Here is an 18,001-nt window from a genome sequence, read left to right as displayed (position 1 = left end):
TTCTCTTTGTTGCAGAGCACAGGCTCTAGGCGCACAGGCTTCAGCAGCTGTGGCACGCGGGCTCTAGAGCGCAGGCTCAGTAGTTGTGGTGCACGGGCTTAGTTGCTCCGCGGCCTGTGGGATCTCCCTGGGCCAGGGATTGAACCCGTGTTGCCTGTGTTGGCAAGCAGATTCTTAACCGCTGCGCCACCAGGGAAGTCCCCAGATCAAGTTCTTATACAAGTGAGAATCTATGTCGGCCCTATCTATTGTGTTCTATTAGCTTGATAGTGTTGATATTATCCACTATGATGACATGATCCATCAACCCAGCACAAGAGAACATACCTATTTAGTGACCAGCAAGCTTGTGCTCCTGGATTTACTCTCTCAATCTCTCCTGGTCACAGGTTCTGACACGAAAGCCTCCTTTTAATTTGTTCCATCATTTTCACACATTTTCTTTTAAAGCTATTAAATACTTAAAGGAACTTGTGAAACACCTCTTATCCTGGGTTTCCATGAAAGACAGAAAATCACACTTTGTCCAGATGAAATGCAAAATACTTCTGTTTGAACTCTTGCTATAGGGATATTTGCTATAATGACTTGCAAAAGGCTTTTTTTTTAAACCTAAAATTTGTAATCAACTTGAAATCTACCCTAATGAATGTGCACACCTGCACTAGTGAAAATATTCTACAGGGGTCCACAGGATCAAGAGTGATACAATCGTACCTAAGCTCTTCTTCTCTAGCTCAAATTATTTAAAGGCACTGTTAATTATCCCTATTTTCTTCCCATCTTTTTCTTGAGAATTTAACCCTTCACAGGTCCAGAGTTTGCTTCTACCATACACCTGGAAGCACAGCCAACCTTGGCCCAGTTTAGATAGTACCTTTAATATATTATTTGGTTATTTATGTTACAGTACAAGCATCCTGCACTATAGGAGATCATAATACAAATGTGATACTGAACAGTACCTCCGAGTCCTTCACACAACTAATGAATTCATAAAATGTTAAATAATTAGATAATCTAATATTTTTAATGCTTTATTTTTCACAGAAATCCCTGGTGGACAGTCAAGTGCTAGTGATACCTGGGAAAACTGGTGGAATTTGCAGAGGCTAGAAACATACTATTACCTTTCTCACTTAAAATTATGGAATTCATAGACTAAACACAATCTGAAAATTTGCTGCTCAATAAGTTTTTAATAATGGATTTGATCAGACAGAGTCCTGAAATTGTCATTTGATAAATCAAACTCACATTTCAGCCTTGTCTCTGAATAATACCCAGATAATCTTGGAAGTTCTGGGTTTTCCCAAACTCTTATTTATAATCTCTGGCTTACTAATGGTATGCTAAACTCATCCAGGGTTTATGGCTTTCCTTATTCGTGAAAAGCATATGACTATTTTTTTCTAATTTTGACAACCATACATGGTAAATACTCTATTAACAGGAGCTGCTGTTAACTTAATAACCAAATATAAAAGCAAAATTATTTTACTTTAAATACTGGGAAAATGGTATTTGTAATTCAAAAACTTGAGGCAAATGAAGTATTACATAACCTCTAGATCTTGTGTCTCAAGAACACATCAACACATCATACCGTGGCACGCATTAAGGTGCCTTTCAAAAGGGTCATTTAAGTTTATATGAGTGACTCCCCCACCAAAAGCAAACAAACAAAATGTCTGATCATTTCACCTATTATAACAAAATAAAAATTCTCCAAATGGATGGGGAAAATCAATAGGACTAGATCCTGCACTCTACCATCTTATCCTTTTCTTCTGAAAACAGTCTTAAGTGAATATATGATGCAAAGACAATATAAAAATGAGTAAGACAAGATTCCTGCCTTTAATATCTAACATTGTCCCTGACACATGGTACATACTCAACATATTTTTGTCTACTGAATGAATTACCTGGCATGTTAAGATTTTTCTTTTGAGTAACAGTCAGCAAATTCTTATTTTATCCACAGAGAAAAAAATTAACTCAAGAAAAATCAAACAAAATCTTCTTACCCACAGTCTGGAGCTGGACACCACCTACAATCAGGATCTGCAACGAGCCACCGTCTAAGCATAAATTCCTCATATTTCTCCATCAAGACATCATCACTTAATATCAAGCGAATATCATGGGGATTAAACCGTTCAGTACATTCTGGGCAACTGATATTAACCCTACTTTCAGAAATTTCTATCCTTAGGTATTGTCGTAAGCAATCCACACAAGATCTATGATGACAAGTCATTATCTCAGGAAATCTGTCTTTAGAATGCCGTAAAAGGCACAAGGGGCACTCTATAAAGTCTCCAACTTGTTTGCTGATAGAAGTTAATCCATTGTCAGAGGAGGTATTTGTAGAGAAAATGGAGTTCTTATCAGTACACATTTCAGAATGTATACTTTCAATACTCGCAATTCCATCCACCCCGCCATTTAGCTCCCTTGATTTACGTTTGTTATCCTTTTTCCTCCGAAACAGAGAGCCTATTGAAATTCTTCTTTTTTTGGGTGCCTTTCTGACTGAAGGCAAGCTCACAGATGAAGCAGAAGACTGAAGATCTCGATCTGAACCCATTTGCCGATGTAAACTCATGTCTAAAATGCTCATTAGAATTGAGTCAGGGTCTGTGTTTACACACAGCCCTTCATTATATTTAGAGATAAAACCTGTTTCTTGTTCTTGCATTCAGATTAAGTCATGATGTAAGAAAATCCTATTTGGTTCCTTCAGAGAATTCTTGAAAGAGTTCAATTTATGGTAGACTTATCACAGATGTTCTGAAAAACAAAAGAAAACAAAAACACCAAGATTATTTAATTGCATGTTTCTTAATAAACTTACAAACTCTCTATGAAACTTCAAACAAGTATGTTCTTTAACCATTAGTTTTTGGTTTTGATTTTTTTAAATAAGGCCAGTTTATTGAGTAGTCTACAAGAGAATATAAAACCAATGCTGATATAACAAGGATATTACTTAATCTTAAGAGTCTAGATTTGAGCTGACCTTATTCTTAAAATCTTGTACAAAACTTGATTTTTATCACACTCAAACCTCAATGATTCCCACTGCCTTTAGGAGTTTAAAAAAAATTGACAATAAACTGGACATGCAAATACAAATGGCTAAGTAGAGCTTACACAATCGTGAAGAACAAAGTGTGTGGCGGGGGCAGGCCGGGGGATGCTCTTTCACTGCCAGATATAATGACTAGGAAGACAGTGTGGTACATCACAAAGATGGATACAAAGACCAGTGGAACAGAACACAGTCCAGGAAAAAAGTCCTACATATACACACGAATACTTGACTTACGCCAAAAGTGACACTGCTGAGCGTTAAGAATGGCCTTGTCAAAAACAAAACAAAAATAGTACTGTAGTACTATAGTAGTACATAGTACTGTTTTACTGGTTACCATCTGAGAAAAGGAACTTAACCTATAGCTAACCCCCTGCATAAAAATCAATTGATGGTTCATAGATCTAAATGTGAAAAGTAAAATCATAAAGCTTCTAGGAGTTGACAGAAGAGAATATTTCAACGAAAAGATTTCTTAAACCAAACATACTACTTACCATAAAATGAAAGATTGTTAAATTGGACTACAATAAAACGAAGAGACAGTATTAAGGGAGTGGGAGAAGACATTTGCCACATAAAACTAATAAAGGACCAGTATCCAGAATATGGAAAGAATACTTAGATGTCAACAAGGCAAAGCAGACAATATAATAGAAAAATGGGTGAGGGACATAACAGGCACTTCACAAAAGAATATGAAAAAGTGCTCAACATCGTTTGTTGTACACATTAAAGCCACACTGAGAGACCACTACACACCCAGCAAAATGGCTAATATTCCAACTGACGTTTCCAAATGTTAGCAAAGATGTGGACTGCTGGTAGGAGTTTGGAAAACTACTTTGGAAAACTGTTTAACAGTATCTACCAAATTTGGACACATGGATACTCTATTACCCAATTTATACTCCTAGATATGAATGCACGAGAAATGAATGCATACATGCACCAAAACATCTACATAACAACATTCACAGCAACACTAGTTATAATAAGCCCAAACACTGGACACAACCCATATTTCCATCAACGGTAGAATGAATAAACAAGTTGTGGTATATTCATTCCACATTCTGGTATATTCTGGTATACCAGAAAGCAATGAAAATGAAAAAAATACTGCTACTCATAAAACAAGAATGAATCTCTCATAAAAGGACGTGTACTGTATAATTCCATTTAAATAAAGTTCAAAAACAGACAGAGCTAATCTATGATGTTATAAGTCAGTACTGTAGCTACCTTTTGAGGAGAGGCACAAAGGAAGAGGCACATGTATAGTAGTTACAAAGGTATGTTCACTTTGTGATAAATCACTGACCCACACACTCTTGATTAATGCATTTTTCTCGGTGATTGCTATACCACTCCCTGAGGTGATATCCACACATATTTCACTCAGGCAAACTTTACTCATGTCTATCAGTTTATATTTTCCCATCATCTGCAGCATATTTCCTTAATTCTGAGGGAAATATAGAGTGTGATGGTAAATGAACTAAAAATTTCTGCATATTTTCTTCTTTATAGTTATTATTTCCTCTTGCATCTCAAAATGCTTTCTGTACTCCAGGGTTCAATATATGTTATCAATGAACAGAACTGCAGAGGGAATCTATCTGGGGATTCTGTCCTAAGAATTTATCATTTAAAACATTAAACCAGTGGTACTTAATGAATATCAGCTGGAGAATTTTTCAAAACACACTTTTAGAAATTTGATACCCATATAATTCATTATCCAAAAAAGAACCTAGTACAAGTGAATGGAGGTGCTATTAATATTTAAACTAGGATAACAGGGGCAAACTAGAACATATGGTCATCCCACTTAGGAAGCCTTCCTAAAACATTCTGCAAATAAACAAATAGGCATCAAAGGAAAAGAAACAAATTTGAATACTAAAAAATTTAATATTCTTATATGGTAAAAAATACTATCAAGTAGGATGATGTGATAAATTAGTAAAACATGTATAACAATGAACAAATTTCCTTAGTATACAAACAGCTTTTACACATTAGTAAGAAAAAGATGTACAACCTAGTAGTAAAATGAGCAAGGATATAAGGAGGAAGTTTGGAGAAAAAGAATTACAAAAATTAGGAAGATAGGAAACAGTGTTCAACAACACTAAAGAAATGAAAATTCAAACACTAGATACACGATCTTTGTACACATTAGACTGACAAAGGTTGAAAGAGTTGGTGAAGGTGTATTGAAAGAAGTACCTCACATATTGTTGGAGGACTGCAAATCAGCACAACTCTGGGGAACCAATTTGGCACTATCTATTAAACTTCAAAATGGAACTGTTCTTTGACCAACAATCCTACATGTAAAATTTATCCTTCAGAAAATATGACACAAGTGTGCAAAGAAATATTGTGCAAGGAAACTCACTGCAGCCTAGATGACAGAAGCAAACAAAACAAAACAAGGCAAACAAGCCCCACACAAAACCTGGAAATAACTTGGGTCCCACAGGGAACTGGTAAAAATAAAGGAACCAACCACAATTTACGTGTAATGATAAGGAAAAGATCTCGCTACATAATACTGAGTGAACAATAATAACTGCAAAATAGTATGAATAGTATGAACCCATTTGTGGAAAAAAACGCACCCACAGAGGTTTACCTGTACCTACACAATTTCTGGAAAAATGTTAAACCATTAACAATGGCTACCTTGGGGAGAGTAATCTTTAGTATTCACTTTCTGCTTTCTGCATAGTTTACAATTGTATCATGAGCATCTATTGCATACAGTTTTTAAAAAACCCCAGGTAACTGAACCCCACAAATGACAACAAAAATCATATTCCACTCTAGAGCTACCCAATCAAATTGAGGATGTGGTCCAGAACTTGTATATTTTGAAAATGTTTCTCAGTAATTTAGTTGCACACGCTGGTCAAGAACCACTAACTCTAAAGAGAGTCTGCTAAACACTTTCACTTAAAAACAGAATTCTATAGGCTTGGCCTCCAAAACAAGGCTCCTTGTTTTTCATTAGTTTAAGTACTAAAAATAAAAGTGCCATTAAAAAAAAAAAAACAACCTCAGTTTATAGTCATCTTCAGCCTATGGGGCTATCGTGAGGTAGTACTTAATAACCTATGTATAGAGATAAGAGAGACATTAAAAAAAACCCACATAAATTAATGACTATCCTGTAGTAATACTCGAAAGGTGTCTAAAAGCATGCGACTCAACAGTATTGGGAATGCCTCAATCAAGGGGACTTTGGCTTAATTTCAAAGTTAAAGTCTAAGCCTAGCATGTGCTAAACCCTGAGGTTACCACCATAAACAAGATAGACATGGGTCTCTGTACTCAATGCGATATGTCTGGAGAAGAAATATATATCACAAAACCAATAGTTATAAACTTATATACATTAAATTTGTCTCTGTTACTACAAAACTTGAAAACAGCTGAGTCCATTTTCACCAGATTTAGAGGGAGTCTTTCAGACATTATGACAAACTATAGGCTATTACAGAATTCATCTTAAAAAGAAAGGAAGCCATCTTGCAAGCCACCTACAAGATTAATAAGAGGCCCTGCATAACAGCAGATACAAAAGATATAGTCAATATTTCACCCCACCACCCCGAAGTGTGGACATATTCGTCCCTCCTTCCCCTCCTCTCAGTGATTTATAATATACAAGTTTTAGCCATATACATAAAGTTTACTCTAACTTTGCAGATGGGAAATCAGAGACTCAGAGTATTCAGCAAAGAACTAAACCTAATTATTCTAGTGGTATATGAAATTAAGATTATATGGTTCACCCACAACAAAGAGTTTTTAATCAAACTGTTTCTTTGCATAAACATTTAGAAACGAGTAAACTAACTTGGATTTCTGAGACTATACCCTTAACCACCAAAAAAACAAAAAAAGCACTACAGAAATTCTGCCGATTTGAACAGATGACAAAAGTGTGTGAAATTATAAAAAAAAAAAAACTTTCCGTGATTTAGAAACTTTATTTTTAGAAAAAGCTGATTTTATTCTCCAATGAAAAATAAAAATCTATTATTTGCATCATTTAATATAGTACTATTCTTTTTGAACTCAACTTTTTAAAGTAAACTATCAACTGTAACAATCTATAAGTACTATTGTTAGGTTCTGCCTCAGAAATGCACACACCATTAAGACAAAAATATTATTAGAGTTCTAAAACAAAACGCTGGGTTGCTGGTTGGAAAAAGAAGGGAAAATACGTTGTATATAATAATACCACTACAGAGTAGAGTTTTAAAGTGCTTTTAAAGCACTTTTGATTTAAACTTCATTGCCCTATGGAATGGGTATTATTATCCTGATTTGATAGATGAGAGAACTGAAGTGCAGAGAGGGTAAATATTGCACAGTTAGGAAATAACAGGGTTCAGGGTCAAATTCAGGTCTTCTGATATCTCGGCCTCAGTACCATCATCTGTCTGCAGCTGCCTTCATGAAACAACTCCAGTCACTATCAGTATATCAAAAATTGTCTCAGAAAACAAAAGACAATTATATTTCACATATCATCTAGGGCTGGTCTTAACTATCCCTCAATTCCATGCCTTATTCAAGCCATTCCCCCAACTGAAATGCCACTCCTTTTTCTCTCCTAACTAAACTGTACTCACATTTTATAACTCAGATAAGAAATTTTTACTGTGTTCACTTGTTTTTCTGCCCTGATTACCTTCAATGTTTTAATAAGGTTTTAAATGTAGAACTTGAATATTTGTGATTTCTTTAATACCACACACAGCCAAGATGGTGTCAGGAACATAGACACTGTGAATAAATACCAAATGAGTATTTCTTAAAATGACACAATGTCACTGAAGTGATGATACTATTTCATAAGCACAAGAAAAAATCTTGTTATTTCACTGTCATGCCTCCTAGGCATATACATGCTCTACTTTTTAAAACGTCCAATTAGTTTACACCAAGTTTACAAAGACAAATATGAGGTCTACTGGATCAAATGCAAAATAAATTATGTATTAAAAACCTAGAGTAGTTTACATCATTTCAGAGCAGGAACAGAAGATGAGAGGCAGTAAATGTACTTAATGATATAATTTGAAATATATACAACTCCTAATAATCCCCAACTCTGGATATTCTTTAAACTGATATACTATCACAAGGATTTGTCGAAGTACAACACATCGATAACATGAAGAAAAGCAGTGGGGGAAAAGGATAACTGAGGTTGGCCTCCATGATGTTACGGCTGTTGGCTTAGTGGAGATACCTTTCCCCTCTAAATAAAAGTATAGATCTGTAATTGCAGATGCTAGAAGAGCTTAGTGAAACAGAAAAGGAGAGTAAAATACAAGTAGACCCCATATTATGTATTTTCAACCAAGTGTCTAAAATCATATAGGAGGCAATTCTCTTAACACCAATGTCACAAGAAATTCCAATCACCTGCTAATTAAAATATGAAAAATGGCTCTCGTTTCCCCTCTTTCCCAGTCTAGCACAACTCCAACTGTAACGAAGGCTCTCTGCCAATTGCTGCTACACACTTTCATGCCCCTGAAGAAACTGGTTGAAAAATTAGTTTTTATCACTGGCAAAGGAGCCCCACCTCCTGACCTTTTTATGTACTTAAATTGAAGACTAGCACCTGAGACTGGTATGAAGGACAAAGACCTGAACCTGCTTACCTAACCTTCTCTAGCCCACAGTGTTTATACCTCTTTAAAGTTAAGATCTCTTTGATTCTAACTTTTTTGTACCTCTTGAGGAACATGGAATAAGAAATAGGAATAGCCCACAACAAAGGTATTTCTACGTGTCAAAGCCTTATGGACCAAAGATGTAGTAGAAGTGCTGATAACTTCGTACTGACGCATCATAAAATACATCTAATTTGGCAGCACGCTATTTTTTATTCTTCGTAAAAATTATGGAAGTTGACCATTCCAGGTGAAGCACCTAATAAACAATTACAATATTGTTTGACGTGAAAATGTGTTGTAGATTTTAAATGCTCAACTTATAAACACAGGATAGATCAAAACAGTTAGAAAGCTCAAATCCATACAAATAGTAGCCCATGTTTGAAAAGCTGTATGTATCAGTCAGGGTCCTGGCAAAAAAACAAAGCAGTTTCAAAGAGATAACTGAAGGGCTCATTTACAAAGGTGTGGGTTGGGTTAAAGGAACCAACAGGGATGGCAAAGTCCTCAGGAAGCCACTGCCAGCCTTCTGAAAGAAGGAGCAGGGAGAGAGCTGTCCAATGGCAACTGGAAGAATAAATACCCAGCTTCTCTCTTCTCTGGATCTCCAATATCCACCAATGCCTCACAATGGCTAAATCCAACGAGAAACCAACAAAGGAGCCCAAGTGAGGCAGTCCTTAGACTAGGTCAACCTCCTCTGGGGCACAGAGAAAGTCAAGGAAGGATGAGGAGTGGATCTGGAGGGGCAAATAGAAAACACCCAGTCTGGATGTATAAAGAAGAGAATTTGGGAGTCAAGACCTGGTCAGCCACTGTTAGTTATAAAATCTCAGATAATGTCCATTCCTGAGTCTGTGATCTCCACTACAAAATATGGATGATACCAGTTACTTCAAATAGATGTTATGAGAAGAAAGTGAAATTAGCACATGCTAAAACCTGGCACTATGCTAAATGTTAGCTGAAGTGAAATGTAAGACAAGCTTTGTATCTCTAGTACCTAACACAACTTGTAACTTATCGTAGGTGCCCAATAAACACTGGATAAATAAATTATGATGCAGAACACACATAAGTGGAAGTGAGGAACTGAGGATTCTGTTCATATCTGTGCTTTTGGCTTGTTATTGCTGTAAGATTCTCTTTAAGTGATACAACCTTACTACATCCAGCTTTTTAAACTGTGAAAAGAATCTTTACCCCACAAGTGCTACAGCAGCGGTCCCCAAGCTTTCTGGCACCAGGACTTGGTTTCGTGGAAGACACTTTTCCATGGACGGGGGTGGGGAAACGGTTTCGGGATGATTCAAGTGCATTACATTTATTGTGCACTTTACTTCTATTATTATTATTGTAATATATAATGAAATAATTATACAACTCACCATAATGCAGAATCAGTGGGAGCCCTGAGCTTGTTTTCACTTGCCACTCACTGATAGGGTTTTGATATGAGTCTGCAAGCAATTGATTTATTATGGTCTCTGTGCAGTCAAACCTCTCTGCTAACGAAAATCTGTATTTGCAGCTGCTCCCCAGCTGCAAATTCTCAGCTCCACCTCAGATGATCAGGCACTAGATTCTCACAAGGAGCGCACAACCTAGATCCCTCAAATGCACAGTTCAAAGTAGGGTGTGCACTCCTATGAGAATCTAATGCCGCCACTGACCTGACAGGAGGTGGAGCTCAGGCGGTAGTGCAAGCGATGGGGAGCGGGCTGTAAATACAGATGAAGGTTCACGTGCTCACCTGCCACTCAACTCCTGTTGTGCTGCCTGGTTCCTGCTGTGCTGCCACTGGCAGTGGTCTGTGGGTTGGGGGTGTTGGGGACCCTTGTATTACAGGATAAATAAGACATGTTGAATATCCTGACATTATACAACTTCAAGAATTACAGATTTAAACTATTCAACCAATAAACATCTCCTAACTACAAACGTTTTAGTAGCATCTACTAACCACCCACATGCCTATGTGATTTAAGACTCATGAAAGGGTATTTTGGAGATAGAAGGCTAGGCAAAATAAAGTTTACAACCAATAAAGAAATTAATTTACCAAGAGAAAATCCCATTATACTCCTGAATATCTCTTCTTGCCTGTTATTCAGCTAAAATTAGGTTTCTTCTGTTACTTCTCGCCAAGGTAAAAAGACAGAGAAAATCCAATAATTTTGTGTTGATAAATGCTAAGTATAAGAGCAAAGAGTACCTACAGTTTCTGATTTCAATTTATTTTACTGATGTCTGGCACCCAGATGTTCAGCACCTCTAAAACATGAATGTAATAAAAGTAGAATGCAAAAACACTTAAGAGCACTGTTGAAGAGCACGGAAAGAGGACTAAGTATAAAGTTGTTTTTGTTTGTTTGAAGTGAGGAGGGAATAGGTACAGAGATTCCCAGCACAGTTTCTACTGATCATTAATTCTGGTCACTAGTGAAGCCTGAGCTATCTCATACTCAAGTGAGAATCAAGAACATAAAGAAACGAGACTTTCTATTTTAGATGCTACTAAAATACTATTTTATATTACAAAAGCATAACAGGCCATTACACTTTTTCAGCCATATATACTTATGTTGAGAGAAGATGAGGAATAAAGAAAAAATTTTAATGACGATATATTTGGTAGTATATGTGGTTCTCAAATGTTTCCAAGTCACATTTCATTTTCTGTGAACTAACCACATGTTCATATCCTGCTGTTGGTATAAGGCCTTTTATGTAAAGGAACTTTGTTATTATGTGTCAAATAAATTTTTTTTTAAACTGTATGGTAATTTTCCAATGTAGGAATTTAAAATTTTGTGTGCGTGTGTGTTCAAATTCACAGATCTTTCTCTTCATGACTTTTGGATTCTATATCTGTCTTGGAACATCTTGCTCACTCCAAGATTATATTTTTAAAATTCGCTCATGTTTCTTTCTGGTACTTCTATGCTCTGTTTATTGCTTACATCTTTCATCCATTTCAATTTATTTTCATGTTAGGACTAAGTAGAGATCAAAATTTGAGTTTTTCTAAATGGCTAGCTAGTTATCTCAACACCAATTATTGAATAATGATCTCCTTTCTACCTACCTCTGACCTAATTTGGTAGGCTACTTCTTGGTGTATGAATTTCTTCCTACCTAGGTGGTATGGACTTCCAAAACATGTTCTTGAAATAAACTACCGAACTGTTTCGTTCCAATTTATGCTCCCACCAACTGGAAAGGTGCTTACTTCCCTGAATTCTCATCAACACCCTATATCATTTCAATAGCTTTTTCTACGTGGCAAAAAAAAGTAAGTACTTTCATTTCCATTTCTTTGATTAGTAAACAAATTGAACGTTTGTTCACGCTTACAGCCCTCTTTATTTTTTCAATGATTTATCTGTTCATATTTTTTACCCATTTTAACACTGGAACATTAATGGTCCTCTTTGATTTTTTTTTTTTAAAGAAGATGTTGGGGGTAGGAGTTTATTAATTAATTTATTTATTTCTGCTGTGTTGGGTCTTCGTTTCTGTGCGAGGGCTTTCTCTAGTTGTGGCAAGCAGGGGCCACTCTTCATCATGGTGTGCGGGCCTCTCACTATCGCGGGCTCTCTTGCTGCGGAGCACAGGCTCCAGACGCGCAGGCTCAGTAGCTGTGGCTCACAGGCCTAGTTGCTCCGCGGCACGTGGGATCATCCCAGAGCAGGGCTCGAACCCGTGTCCCCTGCATTAGCAGGCAGATTCTCAACCACTGCGCCACCAGGGAAGCCCCGGTCCTCTTTGATTTTAAACCTTTCATATTTACTTCCTCTTAATATTTGCCCTTTAATTTTGTGATTTTTGAAGACGTTTAAGATGTTTAGTCACATCTACCAAGTTCTTCTTTCATTGCTTTATATGCTTACGAAGTATTTTCTGAGGATAAAATCTATTTATAGACATATTTACCATTTCTGGTACTGTACATTCCTTCTTGTGGATCCAAGTTTCATCTGATGTCTGATGTCATTTCCCTCCAGCCTGAACAACTTCCTTAAGCATTTCTTGGTATTGCAGGTTTCCTAGCAATGAATTCTCTCAAGTTTTGTTTATTTGAAAAATGTCCTTATTTCACCTTCATTTTCATGGATAGTTTGTTCTGAATATAGAATTCCAGGTTGATAGCTTTATCCTTTCAGAACTTTAAATAGGTCATTCCATTGTCTTCTGGTCTCCAATCATTTCTGATTAAGTCATCCTTCACTGATATTTTAATTCCTCTGTAGTAATGTGGGTTTTTTCCCCTTTGGCTGCATTAACATTTTCTTTCCATCTTTGACGTGCAGCAGTTTGATTAAGATATGCCTAGATGTGGTTTTCATTTATCCTAGTTGGGGTTCAATGAACATATTTTTTACCCTACTGTCTGTCTATGTCTGTCTCTTACCTCTCTTTCTGCTATTTACATGTTAGTTTAATACTGTCCCATTGGCCATCAAGGCTCTGTTCATTTTTTGTAATCTTTTTTATCCATTCTTTGCATTGGCAAATTTTGTTGATCTAGATTCAAGTTCATCAACTTTTTCCTCTTCCTTCTCCAATCTGCTGTTAAATCCATTCAGTAAAATCTTTATTTCAGATATTGTACTTTTCAGTTCTAGACTGTCTATTCTTCTTTATAGTCTCTATTTCTCTGTTGAAATTGCCCATCTATTCAGTCATCATGATCATGCATCTCCCTTTAGGTCACTGAATATATTACAGTTGCTTTAAAGTCTGCTAATTCTGTTAATTTTAGGGTCAACTACCATTTTGGGATGGATGGTCTTGACATTAAATCACATTATCCTGATTCTTCACATGTCTAGTAGTTGTCTATTATAAACTGGATTTTGTGGATGTTATGCAGTAGAGACTTTTACAGCTTCTTATCTGCTCCTAAGAGTGAGGATTTTTATTATACCTGGCAGTTAAATCACTGGCTAATAAAGTCAAACTTGTGGAAGCTGGTTTTATGTTTTAGAATGGGTGTCTGAGCACAAATGCTTAAAACTTCTTAATTTGGTGGGAATCAAACACCAAATTGTCTCCCCTGCAGAGAGTAGCAGGTGAAATCTCTAGTCAGCTTTTTCAGCCTAATGGCTATTATTTTCCAATGAGCTCCTTGGAATCTTTCTGCAGAGTTCAGGGGTCACCTAGGTATTTCAGGGGAGTTTTTTCATAGATTTTAGGGCTATCCTACTACAACTCCCTCCTTTCTGGGATTTATCCACTCAATTTCCAGCCATTCTGGCAGTCCCAAATTCCATCCCTTGACACCTTAGGCCAGTAAGACTTTAGTTTTCTGCTTGATTTTCAGCTGCCCTGTGCTGCATGAACTTTTCCTCAAGAGGAAAGCTGTATACACTTTGGGGGAAAAACATTTGGTGGTTTTCCAAATGAGACCTTTACCAAAGGATCTGAGATACAGTATTCTTGAATCTGTATACGATGCTGTCATAGGAAATTTTAGCTTAAGCATGCATTAATTCATTATTCTTTATAATCATTCATTAATTTACTCTTTCAACAAATATGTTCAGTGCCTATCATGTGCCAAATACTCTTCTAGGTGGTAGACATATAATAGTGAACAAGACAGACAAGGCCCTTGTTCTGTGGAACTTTCATTCTAGTGCATCCTAACCAAGCACTGAATAAAGACATTTCAGACTATGTTTTCCCCAAACAGTAATATTAGTGACTTGGCAAGGATATAAATTATAATAAAGTGATTCCCTTTTTTCATAAGCATAATTTTGAAAGAAAAAAGACTTGATTTTATATTTGAGCATATATGATAGTCCCATAATCTGAACAAATATTTATCAATATCCCATTTAAAGCTTTTTTTCTAAAAGACTATACATATGTGCTTCTGACAGCACTCTATTTTTCACAGTGACAATGGTTTTCTAGCATAATAAATAGCAGACAATTTAAGTTGTACAAAGAAGAATCACTAGTTATCTGACCAAATGATCTAGTATAGAGAAAATTAATTTAGCTCACTGTGCATAACTTCAGAAAAAAATATGGTAAATAAACAGTGGGGGATATCCTTGAAACTTAATTCACTTTTTTGGCCTTGCTCTTCCTCTAGTGTTAAATAAAGGTTCCAAAGGCACTGAAAAAAGGAAATATTTATCTTCCATAGCATTTCCTATATACAGAGTTGCAAACAACATAACAAATTTAAATATGCCTAGGTACAATTTGGTAGTAGTTGATTACCAAAAAACAGAATTAATTATCATAAGCCATCCTTTGATCAGACCACAACTAGAAGTGATGTACTAGAAATGATGTATCTGCACACAAGCTAATTTTGGCCCCAAATAAACAGACCTTTGTACATCTGAACAAGAAGTTCATTAAGACAAATTAGAGGCATTAAATTACTTGGATTTTCATATACAGCTTTCTCTGAACAGTGATAAATCACTAAAGTTCATTATAATGAAGTTTGATATTGCTCAAAACGGTTATTTAAATGTTTCAAGTTATTTTAAGTTATGTCATTCATCTCGTCAATGTCAAATGTGGAAATGTCATATTTTCCTCTAATATATCTATTCCCCAATATAGCTGGAAATTCAGCTACAGCAGCAGTGCAGGCTCTGGGCATAATTCTTGCTGTCCAAATAATATTAAGGAGACAGACTCTCCTTATAAATCTTATAAAAACTCTGACTCATTAAACATCTCTTTATACAGTCTGTTAAAAGTAAAAATATAATAGGCACAATAATAAATTTTTGGAGAAGGATAAAAATGCTTAAAAATAGCAGCTAATGCATGGATAGGCTTCAGAGAAATCCATGAAATTTCTAAAACTGTATACTAAATTGTGAATATAGGTATATTCTAGAGATAGAATCCATAGTTTTCAAGAGATTCTCCAAGGAGTCTAAAGTATAACAAACGGTTAACTGCTACAGCTGAGATGGCAGGATTTAATTTGCCAGTAAAAGTTACCATCAGTTTCTGTAAATTGTGTCTGTTCTCACTAATTTACGTTATTAGTACAATATTCATAATTATTAGCTCAGTTAGAACATACTTCTATTCCTTTAAGATTTGAAGTTGCAGTTCCTTCCAAAAGAGTTAAGTTCGGGGGAACATTAAAAAACAACGTTGATCCCTAAACAAATGTCTCAGATTCAGAATGCAAGAATAAATATAAGGTATGTAGATAGCCTAGAATAACCCATCACATGTTTAAAAAACAAAATCTGACAAGGCTAACTGTTGTATATTCAAAGGACAATTGAGTATAAATATAAAGATATTATAAAGCAATAATGTCATCTTCACTTAAAATGGCAATTACCACTGAAAAACTTGTTTTTAAGTTTATCATTTCTCATAAGGTAAGTCAATAACAATATTCCTATTTAAAATGTAACAGGCACAAAAAAGTAAAATGTTTGATGCCCAATGAGAAAGAGTCAGCAACGGTGCTAGAAATACAACCGAAAAGCCTTTTAATTACTGGAATGTCTCCTCATAATTACTGGAATGTCTCCTCAGAAACATGAGCCTACTATATGCAGATCTAAGAAATCTGGGTTCTATAGATAGCTACCAAGTGGTTTTGTGGCTTTAGTTCATCAATAACCTCTCTGTATCATGTGTGGCAGAGATGATGTTTTATACGCACCTGTTTCATTTTCCTTCCATTTGCAGCTAGATGCAGCCATGTATCCAGTCCTGGCCAGTGCAATGTGAGTACAATGATGTACGCCCTTTCCAGGACTAGTCCCTAAATCATCCTTTCAATCATCCTTTGAGCTCTCTCTCTTCCCTCACTAGCTGGCTGAATATAGTAATTTTAGTGATTGACTCCAAGTAGGCCTCTGGGGACAGATGAGTCACAAGATGGAAGGAATTGGGATACCTGAGTCATCCACACGGTTCTCTGTGTGAGTGAGAAATTAACTTTTATAGTGTTCCGCCTGAGATTCTGGGGTTGTCTGTTTCAGACACAACTATCTTACCCAAGATAAGATAAAATGAGGGAATAACTTACGAGTAGCATGGACGGGAAACTTTTAAAATAGTATACAAATATGGGGTAATGATAGCATCTTTTTATTCAGACAGTAAAGCACGGACTTTGGAGTCACAAAGTTTGGGTTCAAGTTCAGATTCTGACACTTATTAGCTAGCTGTGTGACATTGCGTTAAATTACTGAAACAGTTTACTCAGCTGTAAAATAGGAATAATAAATAACCCACAGTCCACAAGATTATTACTAGGATTAAATAAAATACATAAAGAATCCAGCGTCAGTATGACATATTAATCACTTAACAAATATTAGCTATAACTATTACAAATATCTGAGGAGATGGCACAAATGTAACTGAACCATTTACTGGATAAAACTGTTTAAAAAGAGATTATCATGCTTAAGGTTAGAAATAAAATGAAACAAAATGTTGGCTCTGAAATGGTTTGTCTAATGTCATCAGAATAGTTAGCTATTTGCAAGTTTGGAATACATCATTATAGTACACGAATTTCTCCAACATATAGTTTTCAGCCTTGTTATGTTTATACAGCTACAAACCTATGACAAGTGGTCTAATATTAAAAATGGGGTAAATAATTTCAACTTAACTACTTTTATATATGGGGGAGGTGGAGGTAACTCAACAGAGCATTAACATAGGCACGTATCAGTTTCCAGCAAGTTTTCTGGAAAGTGAATGCTTACCAAGACTCAAATATACTACCTTGAGCTCTATCCTTAACATAATTTCTATGATCGCCTAGAAACAGAAACTAAAAGTTCAGGATAAACTATTCCCATATGCCACAAAGCCTCCCCAAAGAGATAGTTCTTAAACAGCTTCACAAACATACACCTGCTACATTTATCTATTTAAGCCTATTCTTTATTGGGAGGTAGAATAGAATGGTACTATGTGGTTTTAATAATACTCATTACAAATAATACTCATTACTCAATCCATTACAAAAATAAGCTGCTGCAGAAAGAAAAAGCATTATTCATTCCATTTTCCAATTAAAGAAAAAAGATTTAGGGCTTCCCTGGTGGCGCAGTGGTTGAGAGTCCGCCTGCCGATGCAGGAGACACGGGTTCATGCCCCGGTCCGGGAAGATCCCACATGCCGCGGAGCGGCTGGGCCCGTGAGCCACGGCCGCTGAGCCTGC

At 36.0% G+C, this 18,001-nt stretch overlaps 1 protein-coding gene across 1 annotated transcript in view; it reads right to left on the bottom strand.

The window, feature by feature from the left end:
- The window catches only part of RNF19A (ring finger protein 19A, RBR E3 ubiquitin protein ligase), a 58,679-nt gene that overhangs the window by 30,673 nt on the left and 10,005 nt on the right, over positions 1-18,001 (bottom strand). Inside the window, exon 2 of the mRNA XM_007104846.4 lies at positions 2,031-2,796. Within this exon, the coding sequence (XP_007104908.1) occupies positions 2,031-2,704 (674 nt within the window). The 5' untranslated portion in view covers positions 2,705-2,796. The remainder of the gene's footprint in view (positions 1-2,030; positions 2,797-18,001) is intronic.

The sequence above is a fragment of the Physeter macrocephalus genome, chromosome 15 (genome assembly GCF_002837175.3).
Source record: "Physeter macrocephalus isolate SW-GA chromosome 15, ASM283717v5, whole genome shotgun sequence".
NCBI lineage: Eukaryota > Metazoa > Chordata > Mammalia > Artiodactyla > Physeteridae > Physeter > Physeter macrocephalus.
The sequence above is the reverse complement of the archived record's forward strand: the minus strand, read 5'-3'. Positions and strand labels throughout refer to the sequence as shown.